The 17,475-nt window shown below is 40.3% G+C and overlaps 1 protein-coding gene across 3 annotated transcripts in view; it reads left to right on the top strand.

The window, feature by feature from the left end:
- NBAS (neuroblastoma amplified sequence) overlaps window positions 1–17,475 on the top strand; it is a 335,385-nt gene that overhangs the window by 243,592 nt on the left and 74,318 nt on the right. For 2 of the 3 annotated variants that reach the window (XM_018055620.1, XM_018055621.1), the window contains one exon: window positions 364–698. In XM_018055620.1, the coding sequence (XP_017911109.1) occupies window positions 364–698 (335 nt within the window). Of the gene's footprint in view, window positions 1–363; window positions 699–11,265; window positions 11,359–17,475 lie in introns of those variants that run through there. The other variant, XM_018055622.1, reaches the window with a different exon arrangement.

Here is a 17,475-nt window from a genome sequence, read left to right on the forward strand (position 1 = left end):
TTAGGTAGTTGATGAGATGTCAGTTGGATGACAAATGAACATGGTGCAGTTTGGTGAGAGCACCGTTAGAAGAGGATGTAGATGCTATGGGACAGTGAGGAAGTGAGGAGACGTTGCCAGGTCCAGGGTACGCATGAGGATGCTGGGACTCACAGAGTGACCTGTTCAGGGCTGCACAGTTGGCCAAGCTGCAGACAGGGATTGGAACTCACATTTTCAGTTTTAATTCAGTGACAAACGAAGCTGTCTGTTGGAACTGAATCTTTTCATTCAGCCATGCAGAGAGGCCCTGTGTGGGTTTGAAAGTTCCTGTATGTTTATGTTGAAATGAACTACTCTCTTTTTTTCTTGCCTTTCCAATAGGTCTTGATTACAAAAAGCTGACTGATGAAAACATGAATCCCCTTGAGGCATTGGAGCCAATCCTTTCAAGTCAGAATATCTTATCCATTTCCAAACTTGTTCCCAAAATCCCTGGAAAGGATGGCCGCATGCTTTCCCCAAGCTCTCTGTACACCATCTGGTTACAGAAGCTGTTCTGGACTGGAGACCCTCACCTCGTTAAACAAGTCCCGGCATCCCCCCAAGAGTGGCTGCACGCCTATGACGTCTGCATGAAGTACTTCGATCGCCTCCTCCCAGGCGACCTCATCACTGTGGTGGACGCAGTGACCTTTTCTCCAAAAGCTGTGACCAAGGTAACCAAAAAGATAGCTTCACGTAGACTGGCCATTTTAGAAGAAATGAATATTATCCTTCTGGTCTGTCAATTTGTTTTTGTTACCTTTCTTGAAATGAGGAATACTTACATGGTTGGTGGTTTCGTTTTTTGCTGAGCATGACGTACGTTCACTGGGAGGTCATTTTCCTCTATCACAGTTGTACAGGTAGTCTAAATCAGGCTTGACGGTTGTAATTTGCACATCCATTTTGTGCATGTTATAGTTGTTCTCATAAGATGTCATTTTGTAGTGAATACTCCATCCTCTTCTTTCCAACTGACAAGTGGAAAAGGGCCAAGCCCATGTTTCCTACATTCAGAGCCAGGCTACCAACTTGCTGCACTGAAAATCAAGATCTTAAAAAATTTTCACATTAATAACACTTTGGACGCAACTGGCTGGTAGAATTGCCTGGAGTCTGTGTGGCATTTTCCAATGTCCACTCTGTGTCTCGGTGAACACTTTAACTGGATTCTAAGTCCTGCTGTTGTTCCTTCAGCAATGTAGACTTTCACATAAATAGACGGTATAGGTCCTTACCCTCCCCTTCTTGCCCCTCTCACCCAGACTCCCCTGCTTACCACAAATGTGGATTTCTCATTGCTTGGACATGGGGCATTGTCTCTCCTAGAAAATCTGACTGCTGGTCTCAGATCTAAACAGCATCATCTTTGGGACTTCCGTTCACTTTCTCTCCCCTGTCTTTGCTGCTACCTTCTCTTTCTACCTTCTCTTTTTACCAAGTTGCCCAGTCTGCCCAGGACCCTACCCCATGTATTTTTACTGTAGTTCATGTTAACTTGAAAACTGAGTGTAGAGTCTAAGAATCCAAGTCATTCCTTTGGAGATTGGCACAGTTGGAGGTTCAAACATCTACTAGAATTGCTAGTTTTAGCTACTTTGCTAGATTAATAGTTGTGGGTAACTAAGGACTCCATTTCCTTGTTATAACTCAGTTAATTCAGTTAATAGCTTAGTTTGAAATTTTATAACCAATACGGTGAAAAGGAGATAATCATTTTTGTTATTGTTAAGAAAAAAGCAAGGATGGTTATAAAAGGATTTAGCATGATATATTTGAAAAGAGCACACACATAGAGTTACAAGGCTTTGAACTTTGGACCTGCCACTTCTCAGCTCCTTGGTTTAGCCTCAGGAATCTCTGTTAGACTTCTGCCTCCTTAGGGCAGAGGCTGTAATTTGAATTTATGAAATAGATAATAGCATTACCCTGATTTGAATAGGTGAGGAAATGAAATTGAGGTTCAACAAGGTTAATTTGGTAATAGAGGAGCTAAGATTTGAACTCAGGGAGGCTTGTTCCAGGGTCTTTGCTCTTAAGTACTAAAGTATACTATTTCTAAGAAGTAGAACAAACAGCTAGAGTCAAGGGACCTGGAGCCTTTGTAGCAACTGTGGGAGAAAAGTAGGGCTAGAGAGCCCCAGGCATTTTCAGTCCAAGTGGAGCAGCCTGTCATGGAATGGATTTTTCCAGAGCAGGGCTGAGTCTAAATGAGGAAGGCCGGGCCGGTGCCTCGCAATGTCTGGGAAAAGACGAGAGTCCAGCAAACAGTGGATAAATCTCCAAGGGTGAGAAGAAGTTGGAGTCCAGTTAAGTACTAGCAATGCTGGAAGTGTGTTTTGGAGGGAAAGGGTTGAGCCAGGAGGGGTGTTGAAATCCAAGGAAATGGCTCCAGAGCTGGGTGGGACCTGTGAACCAGCTGAAGGAGCTCTACAAGTGAACAGACTGGCCAGGAAGATGGAGTGGCCCAGGCTGAAGAAGGTTTTATGTATTTTGTCTAAGGGCAGAGACAAAGCCTAGCATAGCCAGCCAAGGCCATGTTCTAATTGTGAGCACGTGTGTGGGGGTGGACAAACAGCCTAGACTTTCCAACAGTGGTTGTTTGCTGAGGGTTAAGAAAACCTAGGATTTAGATGCAGAGTCTACTCAGATTGTTATTTATGTTTTAAGTCAGACGATTTTAAGTTACAGCACATTCTCATCGCCTTAGTTTCTTAATCGTGTATCTTTAAGATACCCTCCAACCATGAGAAAATATATGACCCAGGTGTCTGTGGGCATATGTGCACTTTTTCCGAGGAAAAGATGCATAGCTGACCCAGTTGGGATCGAGTCAGTTAATTGTGGTGGTGTTTTCTCTTCGCCCAGATGGTGTAATTCTCAGCAAGATATTTTGCTGTAGAATGTGTCAAGAGGTGGTTTCCTACTAAGTCAAGCTATAGAAAAGTAAAACAGCCCCATTAATTTGCTATCTTTAGCTTTATGTCTGTTCTTAGTTTATTAATTGGCAAGTTTAAGTTTTCCATTCAGAGAGGGCAAATACAAAGTTTAGGTGCAATGTGTCTTTGATAACACAAATGCTGTCCTAGAGAGAGACGGTATAAAATTCATGTTGAAATACAACCCTCACACGTCAGAGGACACATTTGGAAAAGGAAATGCGGCTGGATGTGGCCAAGTTTGCAAAACACCAGATGTTGCCACAGCTTGTACATGATATAAAAAATGTAAAATAAGTGTATGTTACTCATACATAGTGTGCAGTTTTCAAATGTGTACCCACATTTAATTCAGAGCCAGACTTTTGGAAAGAACTGGTGAACCCCTGCTAGAGGGCCTCACAAGGATTCAGATACTGGAATTCATAGAGGAATAGCCCTAAAGCCTGAATTTCATACCCATTCTGTGATGAAATAAGCCTGCTAAGGCACTTTGCCTTCATAATAATAGTCGCTTGCGCTAGCAGAATTCATAGACATTCTGGGGAAAATATTCACAAAACAACATTATGTCATGTAGGCTAAGACTGAATTTGCATGACATTCGAGGTGATGAATATGCAGAAGGGAAAGGAATACAAATGTTTGAAGTGCATTGGCTCTAGTTCTCATTTGCAGCTTTCCAGTTGAGTCAGGTTAGGGTTGCTCTCATATTGCTTTTCCCTAATCAGTAATTAGAAACATTTTTATAGAAGGGCCAGAGAACGAGTTAGTGGGTTAGAAATCCAGGAAAATGGTCAGCAAAGCTGAAAAGCCGGTCAGAACACGATTGCTTGGTTGAGACATGATGTGATTGTAGAAGGGGGCTGCCGCTGCTGTTGTTAAGTCGCTTCAGTTGTGTCTGACTCTGTGCGACCCCATAGATGGCAGCCCACCAGGCTCCCCCGACCCTGGGATTGTCCAGGCAAGAACACTGGAGTGGGTTGCCATTTCCTTCTCCAATGCATGAAACTGAAAAGTGACAGTGAAGTCGCTCAGTTGTGTCTGACTCTTCGTGACCCTATGGACTGCAGCCTACCAGGCTCCTCTGTCCATGGGATTTTCCAGGCAAGAGTACTCGAGTGGGATGCCATTGCCTTCTCCAATAGAAGCGGGCACTTGCGTGTAATCCCATCCTTTGTGTTCTGTGCTCAGTGCTCACTCTCAGTTGCTGGTAGTGCTACATCCAAAAATAAGGATGTGGAAAATACTCCTCCTAGGAAGTGCTCCTCTGGAGTTTGCCCGAATCCTTCCTTTTAAAAGCTCGGTAATCACAGAATTAAAAGTGCCTTGTAGTGTCTGGCCCACTGCTTCTCAAACTGGATTGGGTAGGCGTTTGCCACCCGCGTGCACCCTAGGTTTCAGCTTCTACCAGTTTGTTCATTTGGGAAATGTTATCTCCTTTGGGTTAGAGCAGAAAAATTCTTGAGAACCTCTTTAGTCTGACCTCTGACCTTGAGCATCATTTCTATTGTTAATTAAGCCACTACCTCTGCTTCTATATTTACACACACACACACACACGCACAATCTTTCTTTCTCTTCTTTACATTGCCCACTTTCTGGTTCTGCCTTCTGAAGCTGTGGAAATGGCACGAGGGCATCTCTTGTTCATAAGACTGTTTAGATTCTGGAACTAAGCTACTATTTCCTCCCTTATCCTATTGTCTAGACTACTTGCTGTAAAAATCTAGAAAAATCGATTTATCTTAAAAATCATGATATGATGTAAAATAAATTTTACTTCAGAAATTTAAGTCACAAGCAAAGGGCTGCATTGTAGTTATAACTTCAGGATTTTTCCAGTGCTAATGCTGTCTGTTAACTAAGAATGGGAGTGCATTTTTCACCATAATGAACAATTGGTGTCAGAAATCTATGTAAAAATGTTTGCTAAGTTGCTTCAGTCGTGTCCGACTCTGTGCGACCCCATAGACGGCAGCCCACCAGGCTCCTCCATCCCTGGGATTCTCTAGGCAAGAATACTGGAGTGGGGTGCCATTGCCTTTTCCAGTAAAAATGTTTAGGAAATGCATATTTCCTAATTGCATGTCATGATATATGACTTTCTGATGCATCAATCAAATGCATGCTATACAGATTTATTAAGTATTTAGGCTTTATTGTGTGCTGTATACTCCATTAGTTGCCATTGGAGACATCAAGACATAAAAGACATGCCTGTAAGAAACTTAAAATTAAGGGTTTTTTTCTTTACAGTAAAATTATAGTAATTGAGAATTACTCTCCCTATGAAATTAGAAATTCGTTGAGAGCAATGATGTTGCCTTTTATCTCCAAAGTTCCAAGTATCTAGCATAGTATAAAAACAGATATTCCTTACAGTGGTTGTTAAAATAGTTATTATCATAAATGGACAGTTTTTACATCTTTTGATTTGTGAATGCCTTATTATTCTTAGCAATTATTGAAGATCCTAAACAACCTTTGTTTATGTAATATTTGTTGATATTTATCATATTAGAAATTAAAACCAACATATTTTAAAAATATATGTTTAATTCACTGAAGACTACCAATAATAGATCCATTTATAGGTTGATGATATAGCACCTCTTAATGGAAAATAGGCTCCAAAATCACTGCAGATGGTGACTGCAGCCATGAAATTAAAAGACGCTTACTCCTTGGAAAAAAAGTTATGACCAACCTAGATAGCATATTCAAAAGCAGAGACATTACTTTGCCGACTAAGATCCATCTAGTCAAGGCTATGGTTTTTCCAGTAGTCATGTATGGATGTGAGAGTTGGACTGTGAAGAAGGCTGAGCGCCGAAGAATTGATGCTTTTGAACTGTGGTGTTGGAGAAGACTCTTGAGAGTCCCTTGGACCACAAGGAGATCCAACCAGTCCATTCTGAAGGAGATCAGCCCTGGGATTTCTTTGGCAGGAATGATGCTAAAGCTGAAACTCCAGTATTTTGGCCACCTGATGCGAAGAGTTGACTCATTGGAAAATACTCTGATGCTAGGAGGGATTGGGGGCAGGAGGAGAAGGGGACGACAGAGGATCAGATGGCTGGATGGCATCACCGACTCGATGGAAGTGAGTCTGAGTGAACTCCGGGAGTTTGTGATGGATAGGGAGGCCTGGCGTGCTGCAATTCATGGGGTTGCAAAGAGTTGGACACGACTGAGCGACTGAACTGAATTGAACTGAATGGAAAATAGAAAGATAGTTATTTCACACACACACAAAATGAAAACGTGACATCATTTTACAGTTACATGTCTGGCTTAATATTAATAGAACACAACTAGGTTCTCATGTTTGTTTCTGTATTCAGTTTTTGTTGTTTGGGTTGAAGAAGATGAAGTTTTCAGCCTTACACAGATACAAGGTTAGAAAAGGGAGGTGTGGTTTAATGGCCTGTGGTGTAATTTTGAGTGTTCTTGCCACACTAAAACTCTCAACAAATGATAGATTCTTACAGGCTAGTTGTAGTGTAGAATCAGAAACCCTATCCTTGATATCTCTGTGCTCCATTATACTAAAACTGTTGTTCTAGATCACACTTTGAATGGCTCTTTTACCCGTGAATGATTTGGAATATAATGCATTAAGCATTTGGAAAATTGGCTCACTGAGTTATGCAAATCATCCAAATATTGATACAGAGCCTTATATATCATCAACAAAATCACATGGATTGTTCTGAACACTCATCTCATCCAGTGAGTCTTTGAGTATTGGGAAGCTGTCATGCTCACAGTTGTGGGTACATGTTTTCCAAAATTCCGATTTTTGCTTGAAAGCTTAAGTTGTGTCATTGGCAATAAATACTGTGAGTTATTTTTCTTGAAGTGACAGGCTCATTTTGTTCATGTTGGAGAAAATGTTTGCCAAATATTCAAGTCTGAATAGCCATAATTTGTCTATTAAGTCGTTATTTCAAGCACAAATGGTAATGTATGCCAAAGCAGCTACTTCACCTCTTCATGACTGAGAGAGTCATTCAGACACTTTTTCTTTATTATATTTCAGTACACAGTGAGGCATTTTATGTGTATCTCTCAGTCCTTTGGAGATAATGCACTCAGTGGTTGAGATTTAATGAATTATTTTTACTCCTTCATCGAGAACATTCTCAAATGAAAATATCAGTGGAGACCACAGTGACTCTTAGGACAGCTTGGTGCCACTCCCTTGATTGTGCTAAGTCCCCACAGTTTTATCCGCCCTTGCTTTTTTATCATCATCTAAGTGTCAACATGGTGAGAAAAGGTAAATAATGTTTTCATGTTATTATCAAAATAATTTTCACCTTGTGAACCTCTTGAAAAGAGTCATAAACCTTTGTGGTTTGTGGTCCACACTTTGAGAACCAGTTATAAGTTATTCTTTTCAAAACCACAGCCATCCTGGTGCCCACATGAAAGAGCATTTCAATTTTAAATACGTGTAATACGAAAAATAATGAAGACATGTCTGGTCAGTACCTAAAGGGTTATCTTGTAGTTCAGTTCCTCAAAATAGTGTAATTCCTAATCAGCTTTCCAAATGTAGAGGTGTTAGAAAGAACTTGATAATGTAAATGGCATGTGTGCATGGTAATATCATGATATCACTCTATGAATTTTTGAGCTTGCAATATATCTTTTCCATCTACAAAGTTTAGCTTTTATAATTTTTTTAGTGAACATATACATTTTTTAATATTAATCAAGCTTAGCAGAGAGTTCTCTGGGAGAGGCATACATTCACCTCTTCCTCAGTTTCATTCCCAGGCCAGGATTTCGCTTTAGAGAAGAGGTGATTGATTTTTCCAGGACTTACATGCAGTAGAGTTTGGGGGTGATGATTAATCGTGGCTCCACTCTTTCTTTACTCACACCCGCTTTTAGAATTCAGGAGGATGAAAATGACTATCAACAATAAATGCTGTTGGAAGAGCTGGAATTGGGGAACATGGCCTGGATCTGCAGCCCAATAGTCTGTCTTTCATGAAAGTTCACACTTGTTTGAAACTTGGCGTGTTAAGAATGGCTGCAGAAAGTCATTCTAGAAGGAAGCTAAGGATGGGTGTGCACTGACAGGCAGGGCAGACTGGGGTTGGGGCATTAGTGTGTGGCTCTGAAGTCTGCTCTCATCCAGTGGGGAGGAGTCAGGAGAGGGGGAGAGGGATGCCCGCGGCGCACTTGCTATAGTTTTGGTTCGAGTGGAAATTTTCTCCTCATAATGGAAAGATGAGGAGAGGACAGTGGGCTTTTGGCTTGCTTAATTAATTTGGCTTGGTAATGAAACCTCTTGCCGGTGAGGGGAGAAAGGAGTCCAGAGTCTGTGGGGACCTGGTGCTGTTACCCGCCCTGCCATGCCCACTCCCTGAGGCCACTCCTCTCGTCCCTGTGAGTCGTGTGGTACATCCTCCTGGGACCAGTCGTGGCAGTGCAACCTGTTGTAGAAAACTCCAGCCTAGGTCAGAAGAGACCCTCCTCCGCCTTCCTGTGGACAATGCTAATAATTCACTCTCTGTTCTGTTTCCTGATTTTTGCCCAATTGAACTGAAGATTAGAACTCATCACAAGTTTTAAGTTAAGCCACAAGCTTAAATGAGAGTAGAAATAGGCCAAGTATTACAGGTCAGCAACTTTAAAATGACCCAAATTTAAATTCCCGTGATTAAATTCCCAGGGAGAAATTAACATCCTTAAAATCAAATCCACTTGCCCTTTTAGTTAAAGTTCAATTCCATCGAAATCCAAAATTCGTAAGTTCAACAAAAGTAAAGTTCAGAGATGATTTTCCTCTTTTCTGCTCAGTCTTACAAAGAGGGCTGCGTTAGGTGTCTGGGTGATAATTCAGGTTCTTTCAGTAGAATACATCTTCTTTCACTCTAGGAGTAGCTTCTTCAGCAAATCTGAAGTTAAATTAATCCTGCCCCAAGTTTTCCATGCATTTCATTTTAAAAACCCTAAAAGAAAAAGAGAAAAAAAAAATAAAACAGTATCAACCTCAACTCCATCACCTTGTAATTTAGAAAATTCAAGCAAATCACCAGCTCTGAAAGAGCCAAGCAAAATCCTGTTCCGAGTTCAATCCGGACATACATTCCTAGAAGGCTGGAAGAGGCCTGGTCGGGTGAGAGCAAAGGGGAGTCGACAGAAAACCGCCAATGGGTTTAACTTTGCCAGCATATCAGGTCGAACCACTTATCCAGAGATTGGGTGGGTAGGTCTCCCATCAAGAGGTTAACTGTGATGTGTATTCCCCATGGAGGAAAGAAAAAGTATCCACGTTGTCTCCTCTCTGTGGCTGATTTATTTTACATGTCCCCGTCTGCAGTCACTGCCTACCTAATTTCCATTTCCCCATTTAAGCTCTGTGTAACTCTCAGTTGTGTCCCAGTGGCTACTGTTGCTGTTTTTTATTCTATGAAATCTCACTTGTCTCAGAGACCTTTCTCTAGGGAGCTTTGCCACTCATGCCAATGTTTGTTTCTGCTGAAAGTCACCCTCAATAGATCTCTCAACTGAAATCAACATAAATGGTTTTGAATTCTGTGCGCCTAAGGACCACGAGAAGACTGCTACCTTTGCTTTGTGCTTGTCTGAACTGAAGTATTTCCATCATATCTTTGGGGCTTGATGGGGAAAGAGTAGTAAATAGTGTCTCATCTTCCAAAGTTTCAGTCAGTTAAGAGTCAGAGGGATCAGCCAGATGAAGATCAGTTACTTTATTGTTGCGGGGGTTAGAGTGACAAGCATGGTTGATTTTATACAGTCAGCCTTCCTCGTACTTGCTCCCTGCCCAGATCTTTAAACATCCCTGCCAAACACGAGGATATTTTATTTGGAGAGCATGAGTGCATCCTCAAGAGAGCTGCCTCCCACCTTGATTCCCACCCATGGGACCCCAAGCGGTGGCCTCTGGGTTAGTGCTGCCCAGTAGAACGGTGATGTGAACCACCTGTTGAATTTGAGAAGTTCTAGTAGTCACATTAAAAAAAGGTGACACAGAATAGGTGAAATTATCCTAAATGTTACCGTTTCAACCCAGGTCTCCTGCATTGCAGTCAGATTCTTTACCATCCGAGCTACCAGGGAAGCCCACAAAAATATGAGCGAGATATTTCCACATTTTTGTTTTGCTGTTTTGTTTTTATTTTTTTGCCTGCTCTTTACCATCTGTTGCGGACTCACTTGTTAATAAAGACGAGTCGCATTTCAAATGTTCAGTAGTCACATGAATGTATTGGATACATAATGCCTCACTTGAACCAAAGTCCTCACTTATCCCACAGATGTCGGCCACCAGGAGGCCAAGAGCAGGAGAAAAGTCACAGGCACATCTCAGAAAGAAAGGGAAGGGACTAGCCACCCCTCGTCAGTGTCTTCCCCCTTATGTCATCAGCTGTCCCTCCTCCTCCCCCGGAAGTGAAAGGTGAAGAGAGGAGCAGTACTTTCCTTCTCAGGACCAATCGGGGAACGTCCTCCTCTGCAGGCCTGGGTAGTAACGTGCAAAGGACAGGAAAGTGGTTCCTGCCACACGTACTAAATGAAGGTCAAGCTAACAGTGAATTATAAGACCTCAGGCGTTATCTGTCATCTGCAGAGATCACTGCACGTGCTGTGTAATAACAGTGGCAATAGCTCCCATTTATTGTTCACTTATATGTACCAGAAGCTGGCTCTCCATTTGACCTCTCTAGTTACCATCACAGTGACCCTGCAAGGTTGATATTACATCTCGGTTTGAAATGAGCACATTGAAGGTTAGAGGTTAAGTAATTCATTCAAGGTCAGAAGCAACTTAGTAGCTGAGTCAGAATTCCAATCCTAGTCTTATCTGTTTAGTGTTAGAGGTCTTCAGCAAATGATAATCTTTTTTCCTCAGGGAGGCACCCACTATTTTCTGAAGCAGATTGGATCCATTGATGTTATTTCTTATATTGAGTCCACATCTGCCCCTTATCTGGTCTCTTTTTTGTAACGAGAAATAGAAGCACTTCCTTCCTTGCTCTTTGAGAAATGGAATAAAAATACCATATATCCCCCAAGACTTTTATGCTCCATTTCTTCTTTATTCCTCAAGTAGCCTGGATTTCATGTGTTTCAGTTATAATCACTTTTTCCTTGACACAATTTATATGTGTGTTTCTCCTTTAAAAAAAAAATGGAGAAGATATGAAAAAGTAAAAAAAAGAAAATCGCCTCCATGTCTTACTTTTTCTAGTGCTATTGTAACTGATTACCACACCCCTCAATGCTTAAATAATATCATTAATTGTCTTTAATTTTGTAGGTGAGAGATTGGGCAGGGGTCTCTCTGGGCTGAAATGCAGGATTAGGAAGGGCTCCATTGTTGTCGGAGGTTCCAGGGGAGAATCCAGTGGTGAGTGAAGGAAGCGAAACTCCCTTCTTTGGCTCGTGGCACCTCTCCTCCATCTTCAAAGCTGGCAACACTGCCTCTCTCTGATTCTCTGTGTTCACATACTTCTTTCCCATGCTTCTCTCCAAGCAAAGCCAAGAAAGGGTCCCACTTTCAAGGACTCATGTGAAAAGATGGGAGCCTACGTGGAAAGCCCTGGATAATCTCCCCATTGCAGGGACTGGACCATTAATCACATCAGCAAAATCCTTTTGCCATTACCATAGCATGTTCACAGATCTGAGGATTAGGATGTACCTCTTTGGGGACTGTGATTCTGCCACCCTCTACTTTTATATGTAATAAGGTTTTAGACACTTCAGTTTAGTCCCTCATTTGTGTTCTACTCTTTGCGACCCCCTGAACTGCAGCATGCCAGGCCTCCCTGTCTATCACCGATTCTCAGAGTTTACTCAAACTCATGTCCATTGAGTCAGTGATGCCATCCAACCATCTCATCCTCTGTCATCCCCTTCTCCTCCTGCCTTCAGTCTTTCCCAGCATCAGGGTCTTTTCCGATGAGTCAGCTCTTCGCATCAGTTGGACAAAGTATTGGAGTATCAGCTTCAACATCAGTCCCTCCAATGAATACTCAGGACTGATTTCCTTTAGGATGGACTGGTTGGATCTCCTTGTAGTCCAAGGGACTCTCAAGAGTCTTCTTCAACACCACAGTTCAAAAGCATCAATTTTTCGGCACTCAGCTTTCTCTATAGTCCAACTCTCACATCCATACATGACTACTGGAAAAACCAGAGCTGTGACTAGACAGACCTTTGTTGGTAAAGTAATGTCTCTGCTTTTTAATATGCTGTCTAAGTTGGCCATAAATTTCCTTTCAAGGAGCAAGCATCTTTTAATTTCATGGCTGCAGTCACCATCTGCAGTGGTTTGGGAGCTCCCAAAATAAAGTCACCCACTGTTTCCAGTGTTTCCCCATCTATTTGCCATGAAGTGTTGGGACCAGATGCCATGATCTTAGTTTTCTGAATGTTTAACTTTAAGCCTTCTTTTTCACTCTCTTCTTTCAATTTCATCAAGAGGCTCTTGAGTTCTTCTTCACTTTCTCCCATAAGGGTGATGTCATCTGCATATCTGAGGTTATTGATATTTCTTCCGGCAATCTTGATTCCAGCTTGTGCTTCCTCCAGCCCAGCGTTTCTCATGATGTACTCTGCATATTAGTTAAATAAGCAGGGTGACAATATACAGCCTTGACGTACTCCTTTTCCTATTTGGAACCAGTCTGTTGTTCCATGTCCAGTTCTAACTGTTGCTTCCTGACCTGCATACAGATTTCTCAAGAGGCAGGTCAGGTGGTCTGGTATTCCCATCTCTTAGAATTTTACACGGTTTATTGTGATCCACACAATCAAAGGCTTTAGCATAGTCAAGAAAACAGAAATAGATGTTTTTCTGGAACTCTCTTGCCTTTTCAATGATCCAGAAGATGTTGGCAATTTGGTCACTGGTTCCTCTGCCTTTTCTAAAACCAGCTTGAACATCAGGAAGTTCATGGTTCACTTATTGCTGAAGCCTGGCTTAGAGAATTTTGAGCTTTACTAGCATGTGAGATGAGTTCATTGTGCAGTAGTTTGAGCATTCTTTGGCATTACTTTTCTTTGGGATTGGAATGAAAACTGACCTCTTCCAGTCCTTCCAAATTTTCCAAATTTGCTGACATATTGAGTGCAGCACTTTCACAGAATCGTCTTTGAGGATTTGAAATAGCTCAACTGGAATTCCATCACCTACACTAGTTTTGTTTGTAGAGATGCTTCCTAAGGCCCACTTGACTTCATATTCCAGGATGTCTGGCTCTAGGTCAGTGAATACACCATCTTGATTATCTGGGTCATGAAGATCTTTTTTGTACAGATTTTCTGTATATTCTTGCCACCTCTTAGTATATTCTGCTTCTGGTAGGTCCATACCTTTTAGTTTCTTTATTTAAAGTTAGTATGTTTGATCTTAAATAAACTAAGATCCACTGACTTACATATAAGAAAGTATGTATGCATTATTGCACTACATCAGCTCTAAGTTTGTTGTTTTTTTCAATACCAAAATGGAAAAATGATAAAAAGTATTGGGAAAAAAAAAAACAAACCAACAAACCCTTAAAGCTGATGTAGTTCCATAATGCATACATACTTTCTTATATGTAAGTCAGTGAATCTTAGTTTATTTAAGATCAAACATACTAACTTTAAAGCCAAAGGAACTACATGCATGTCTTTCTAATTACTGGTATGTGTGTGTGTATATCCACATTGATCTTTGTGTATACATTACAACAGTGAATGAAGATCTTTTGATCTTCATAATTTTTTTAAATTGAAAGGATGCATGTCAAATGCATGTTTGTCTCAGAAGACACTGTTTCTTAAGATCCTTTTCTGAATGAAAAGTTCTTTTCTCATATATTTTTTTAGGACTATTTTTTAGAGTAGTTTTGGTTCACAAGAAAATTAAGAGGAAGGTACAGAGGTTTCCTAGTTGTTCCTGCCCCTATACATGTTTAATCTCCCCCACTTTCAAGATCCCTCACTAGGAGATAACATTTTTTTTTTCAACTGATAAACCTACACTTGACACATCATTATCACCCAAAGCCCATAGTTTACCTTGCGGTTCACCTTAGTGTTGTTCTTTCTGTAGGTGTGGGCAGATGCATAGTGACATTATTATCTAACCACATTAGAATATCAGAGTATTTTCATTGCCCTAAAAATCCTCTGTGTTCTCCCTCTTCATGAGCCCCCCCCCCCCGAAACCCCTGGCAACCATTGTCTTTTTACTGTGTCCATATTTTTGCCTCTTTTAGAATGCTGTATAGTTTATACTTTTATATAGACTATAGCTACTTACAGTCATATGCTACATAGCCTTTTCAGATTGGCTTCTTTCACTTAGTAATACACGTTTGAGATTCTCTGTGTCTTTTCATGGCATGGTAGTTTATTTCTTTTAAATGCTGAATAATATCCCATTGTGTGGATGTACTGGTTTATTTATCCATTCACCTACCATAGGACATGTCATTTCTTAAGTTTTGGCAATTATGATTAGAGCTGTTATAAACGTTAACGTGTAGGTTTTTATGTGGATGTAAGTTTTCTGCTCTTTTGGATGAATACCAAAGAGTACAATTATATGGTAAGAGTGTGTTTAATTTTGTAAGAAACTTCCAAACTGTCTTCCAAAGTGACTGTACCATTTTGCATTCCCATCAGCAATGAATGAGAGTTCTTGTTTCTCCACATCCTAGCCAGCATTTGATGGTCTCAGAGTTCTAGATTTTGGCCCCTCTGATCTGTCTGTAGTGGTATCTCACTACTTTTTAAATTTATGTTTCCCTGAGGATATATGATATACAGTATCTTCTTACATGTTTATTTGCCATCTGTATATATTCTTTGGTGAGATGTGTTTTAACGTCCTTTGCCCATTTTTTAACTGGCTTGTTTTCTTATTGTTGTTTTAAGAGTTCTTTGTATATTTTATATAACAGTAGTTTATCAGATGTGTCTTTTGCAAATATTTTCTTCCCATCTGTAGCGTGTGTCTCACTTTCTCCACATTATATTTCTCAGAGCAAAAGTTTTTAATTTTAGTAAAGTGTAGTTATCAACTATTTCTTTTATGGATTATGTCTTTGGTATTATATCTGAAAACTCATATCCCTACTCAGGCCATCTATATTTTATCCTATGTGATCTCTTAAAAGTTTTTAGTTTTGTGTTTTATGCTTAAGTGTAACATCCATTTGTAGTTAATTTTTGTGAAAGATGTAGGTCCGGGTTTAGATTGATTTTTTTTTTCCTTCCTTTTTTTGGCGTGTGGATGTCCAGTTGTTCCAGCACCATTTGTTGAAAAAACTGTCTTTGCTCCATTGTATTGCCTTTGTTCCTTTGTCGAAGATCAGTCAGCTGTACGTATCAGGCATACTCATATGTTGTCCATTCCCCCCCTAAATTTTAATGGTGTTTGTTGTTGCTATTTTATAATCATACTAAACGTGACTTTTGGAGAAGGAAATGGCAACCCACTCTAGTATTCCTGTCTGGAGAATCCCACGGACTGAGAAGCCTTGTGGGCCACAGTCCATGGGGTCACAAAGAGTCAGACGCAAGTGAAGTGACTTAGCAAACTTGACTGTAAAGCATTACATTTACTCAGTTTTACAGGGTGACTGAATATTAACTTATAATTTTTTCTCCTATAATCTCATAAGTATTTTGCCTGTTTGTCTTTGGTTTTGATGTAGTCAACATTTGACTCATTTTATTTCAAACTGAGCGAGTTTTATCCATTCCAGATACATTCAGAAACTGTTTATGTGAGCACATTTTCAGTACCATTGTTCTAGATGCTGGAAACAGATAAAAAAAGACTACTAAGCTCCTTGCCCTTTTGAAGCTCACAGTTGATTGGGATAAATGTATGAATACATGTCAAATGAATGTATAATTTAATATAAGAAGTATCATTAAGGATATTAATAAATACTGTGTGTTCAAAGAAAGAGATAATCAGTAAATGTTTATTGAATGTCTTCTATATTCCAGGCATATATTTGTTACTAATGCTACATAGTAGTGATTATTTCAGGGTTTTTAAATGTGCAGTATATATTGCTCTCATCTGACCTTCAGCTAGATTGTATATATTATTACAGTTGTAAACATTATCCTTCCATTCTTGTTCTTTAATGCCTTTTCATTTAAGGCACCATTTTCTTCTGTTTTCCAAGGTGAGAGTTTTGTTTGATAAGCATATCCTACCTATCTTGACAAAAATGCAGAAAGCCAGGAGCTTAGGAGATAAGCAAAAAGGAGCAAATCTAAAAAAGAATTGTCTTTCCCATGTGATTGTCAAAGGCACAGAATAAAAGGAGCAGGTAGAATACTCAAAGGGTAGAGAATAGTTTTTGAAGCATAATATGATATAATATAATTTATTCATAAATAAAACATAGACAGTCCTGTGAAAAATGACCTGTTATAAGACTCTAAGGAAAAGAAAGGCTGGCCTGTTAAAAGTCATACGTGGTCTTTCCATTTCCAAAGTTGATTATTTGCCCACTTGCCCTTTTTCCATTTATGAAAAATGAAAAATCCACAAATTTCCCTAGAAGTCAGTCTGGTTTTCCTATTTGGCACAGGATCTCTTCAAGTAGACATCACTGGCTACTTTGTTCATTCATTGACCAGATGTCTTTTGAGTCAATGAATAGGCTGAGAAAGACAGCCTGTACGATGACCCTTAATGATCTTGACCTTCCAGTGTTTAATCCCCTGTGTGATCTCCTCCCTTAATTCACTTTTAACAAGCAGAATATGTACAGCAAAAGTGACGGGATGCCCTTTACAAAATTAAGTTATGACAAGACTGTGGCTTCTTTCTTGGGTGCCGTCTCCCCTCCTTGGGTCATGCACTCTTGGGGAATCGACGCCCCTTGTTGCGAAGAGCCCCAGATGGCCAGTCACCATGGAGTAACTGTGGTTACGCGTCTCCTGCCACCCAACCAAGCGACCTGATGAAACTGCAGAACTGACCAGTGGTTCATTTCTAGCCTAGTGAAAGATCTTAATCCAGAGAGGCACCTAGCTAAACCATACCAGATTCATGAATCATAGAACTGTGAGATAATCAATGTTTTAAACTTCTAAATTTGGGTTATTTGTTATCCAAGAATGGAAAAACACCATCAGTGCCTCCTGTGTATCAGAAATTGTTCTCAGTGCTAGGAATATAGCTGTGGTCAGATTCAGAAGAGTTTTGTTGCCAAGCAGACAGCCTGTGTTTAACAGGCCCCTTTGGCTGCTTCCTTAAGGAGGGATTGTGGGTATGGCATCCACTCTGAGTATTGTGACCTGTAGAAGAAGAGGCCTGAGAATTGGCCATTGGACTATCTGTCAACATTACCCTGTAACAATAAGAGGGACTAGTGTTTTCTTCTGAAAGTCTTTCATAGTCATCTAGGCTAACTATGGATGTGGATTAACCATTTTCCTCTTCACATCCAGCCCTCAAATAAGATACTATAAGAAGGGGAAGGTGGTGTTTATTGTAATGTTA

Source organism: Capra hircus, chromosome 11 (assembly GCF_001704415.2).
Source record: "Capra hircus breed San Clemente chromosome 11, ASM170441v1, whole genome shotgun sequence".
NCBI lineage: Eukaryota > Metazoa > Chordata > Mammalia > Artiodactyla > Bovidae > Capra > Capra hircus.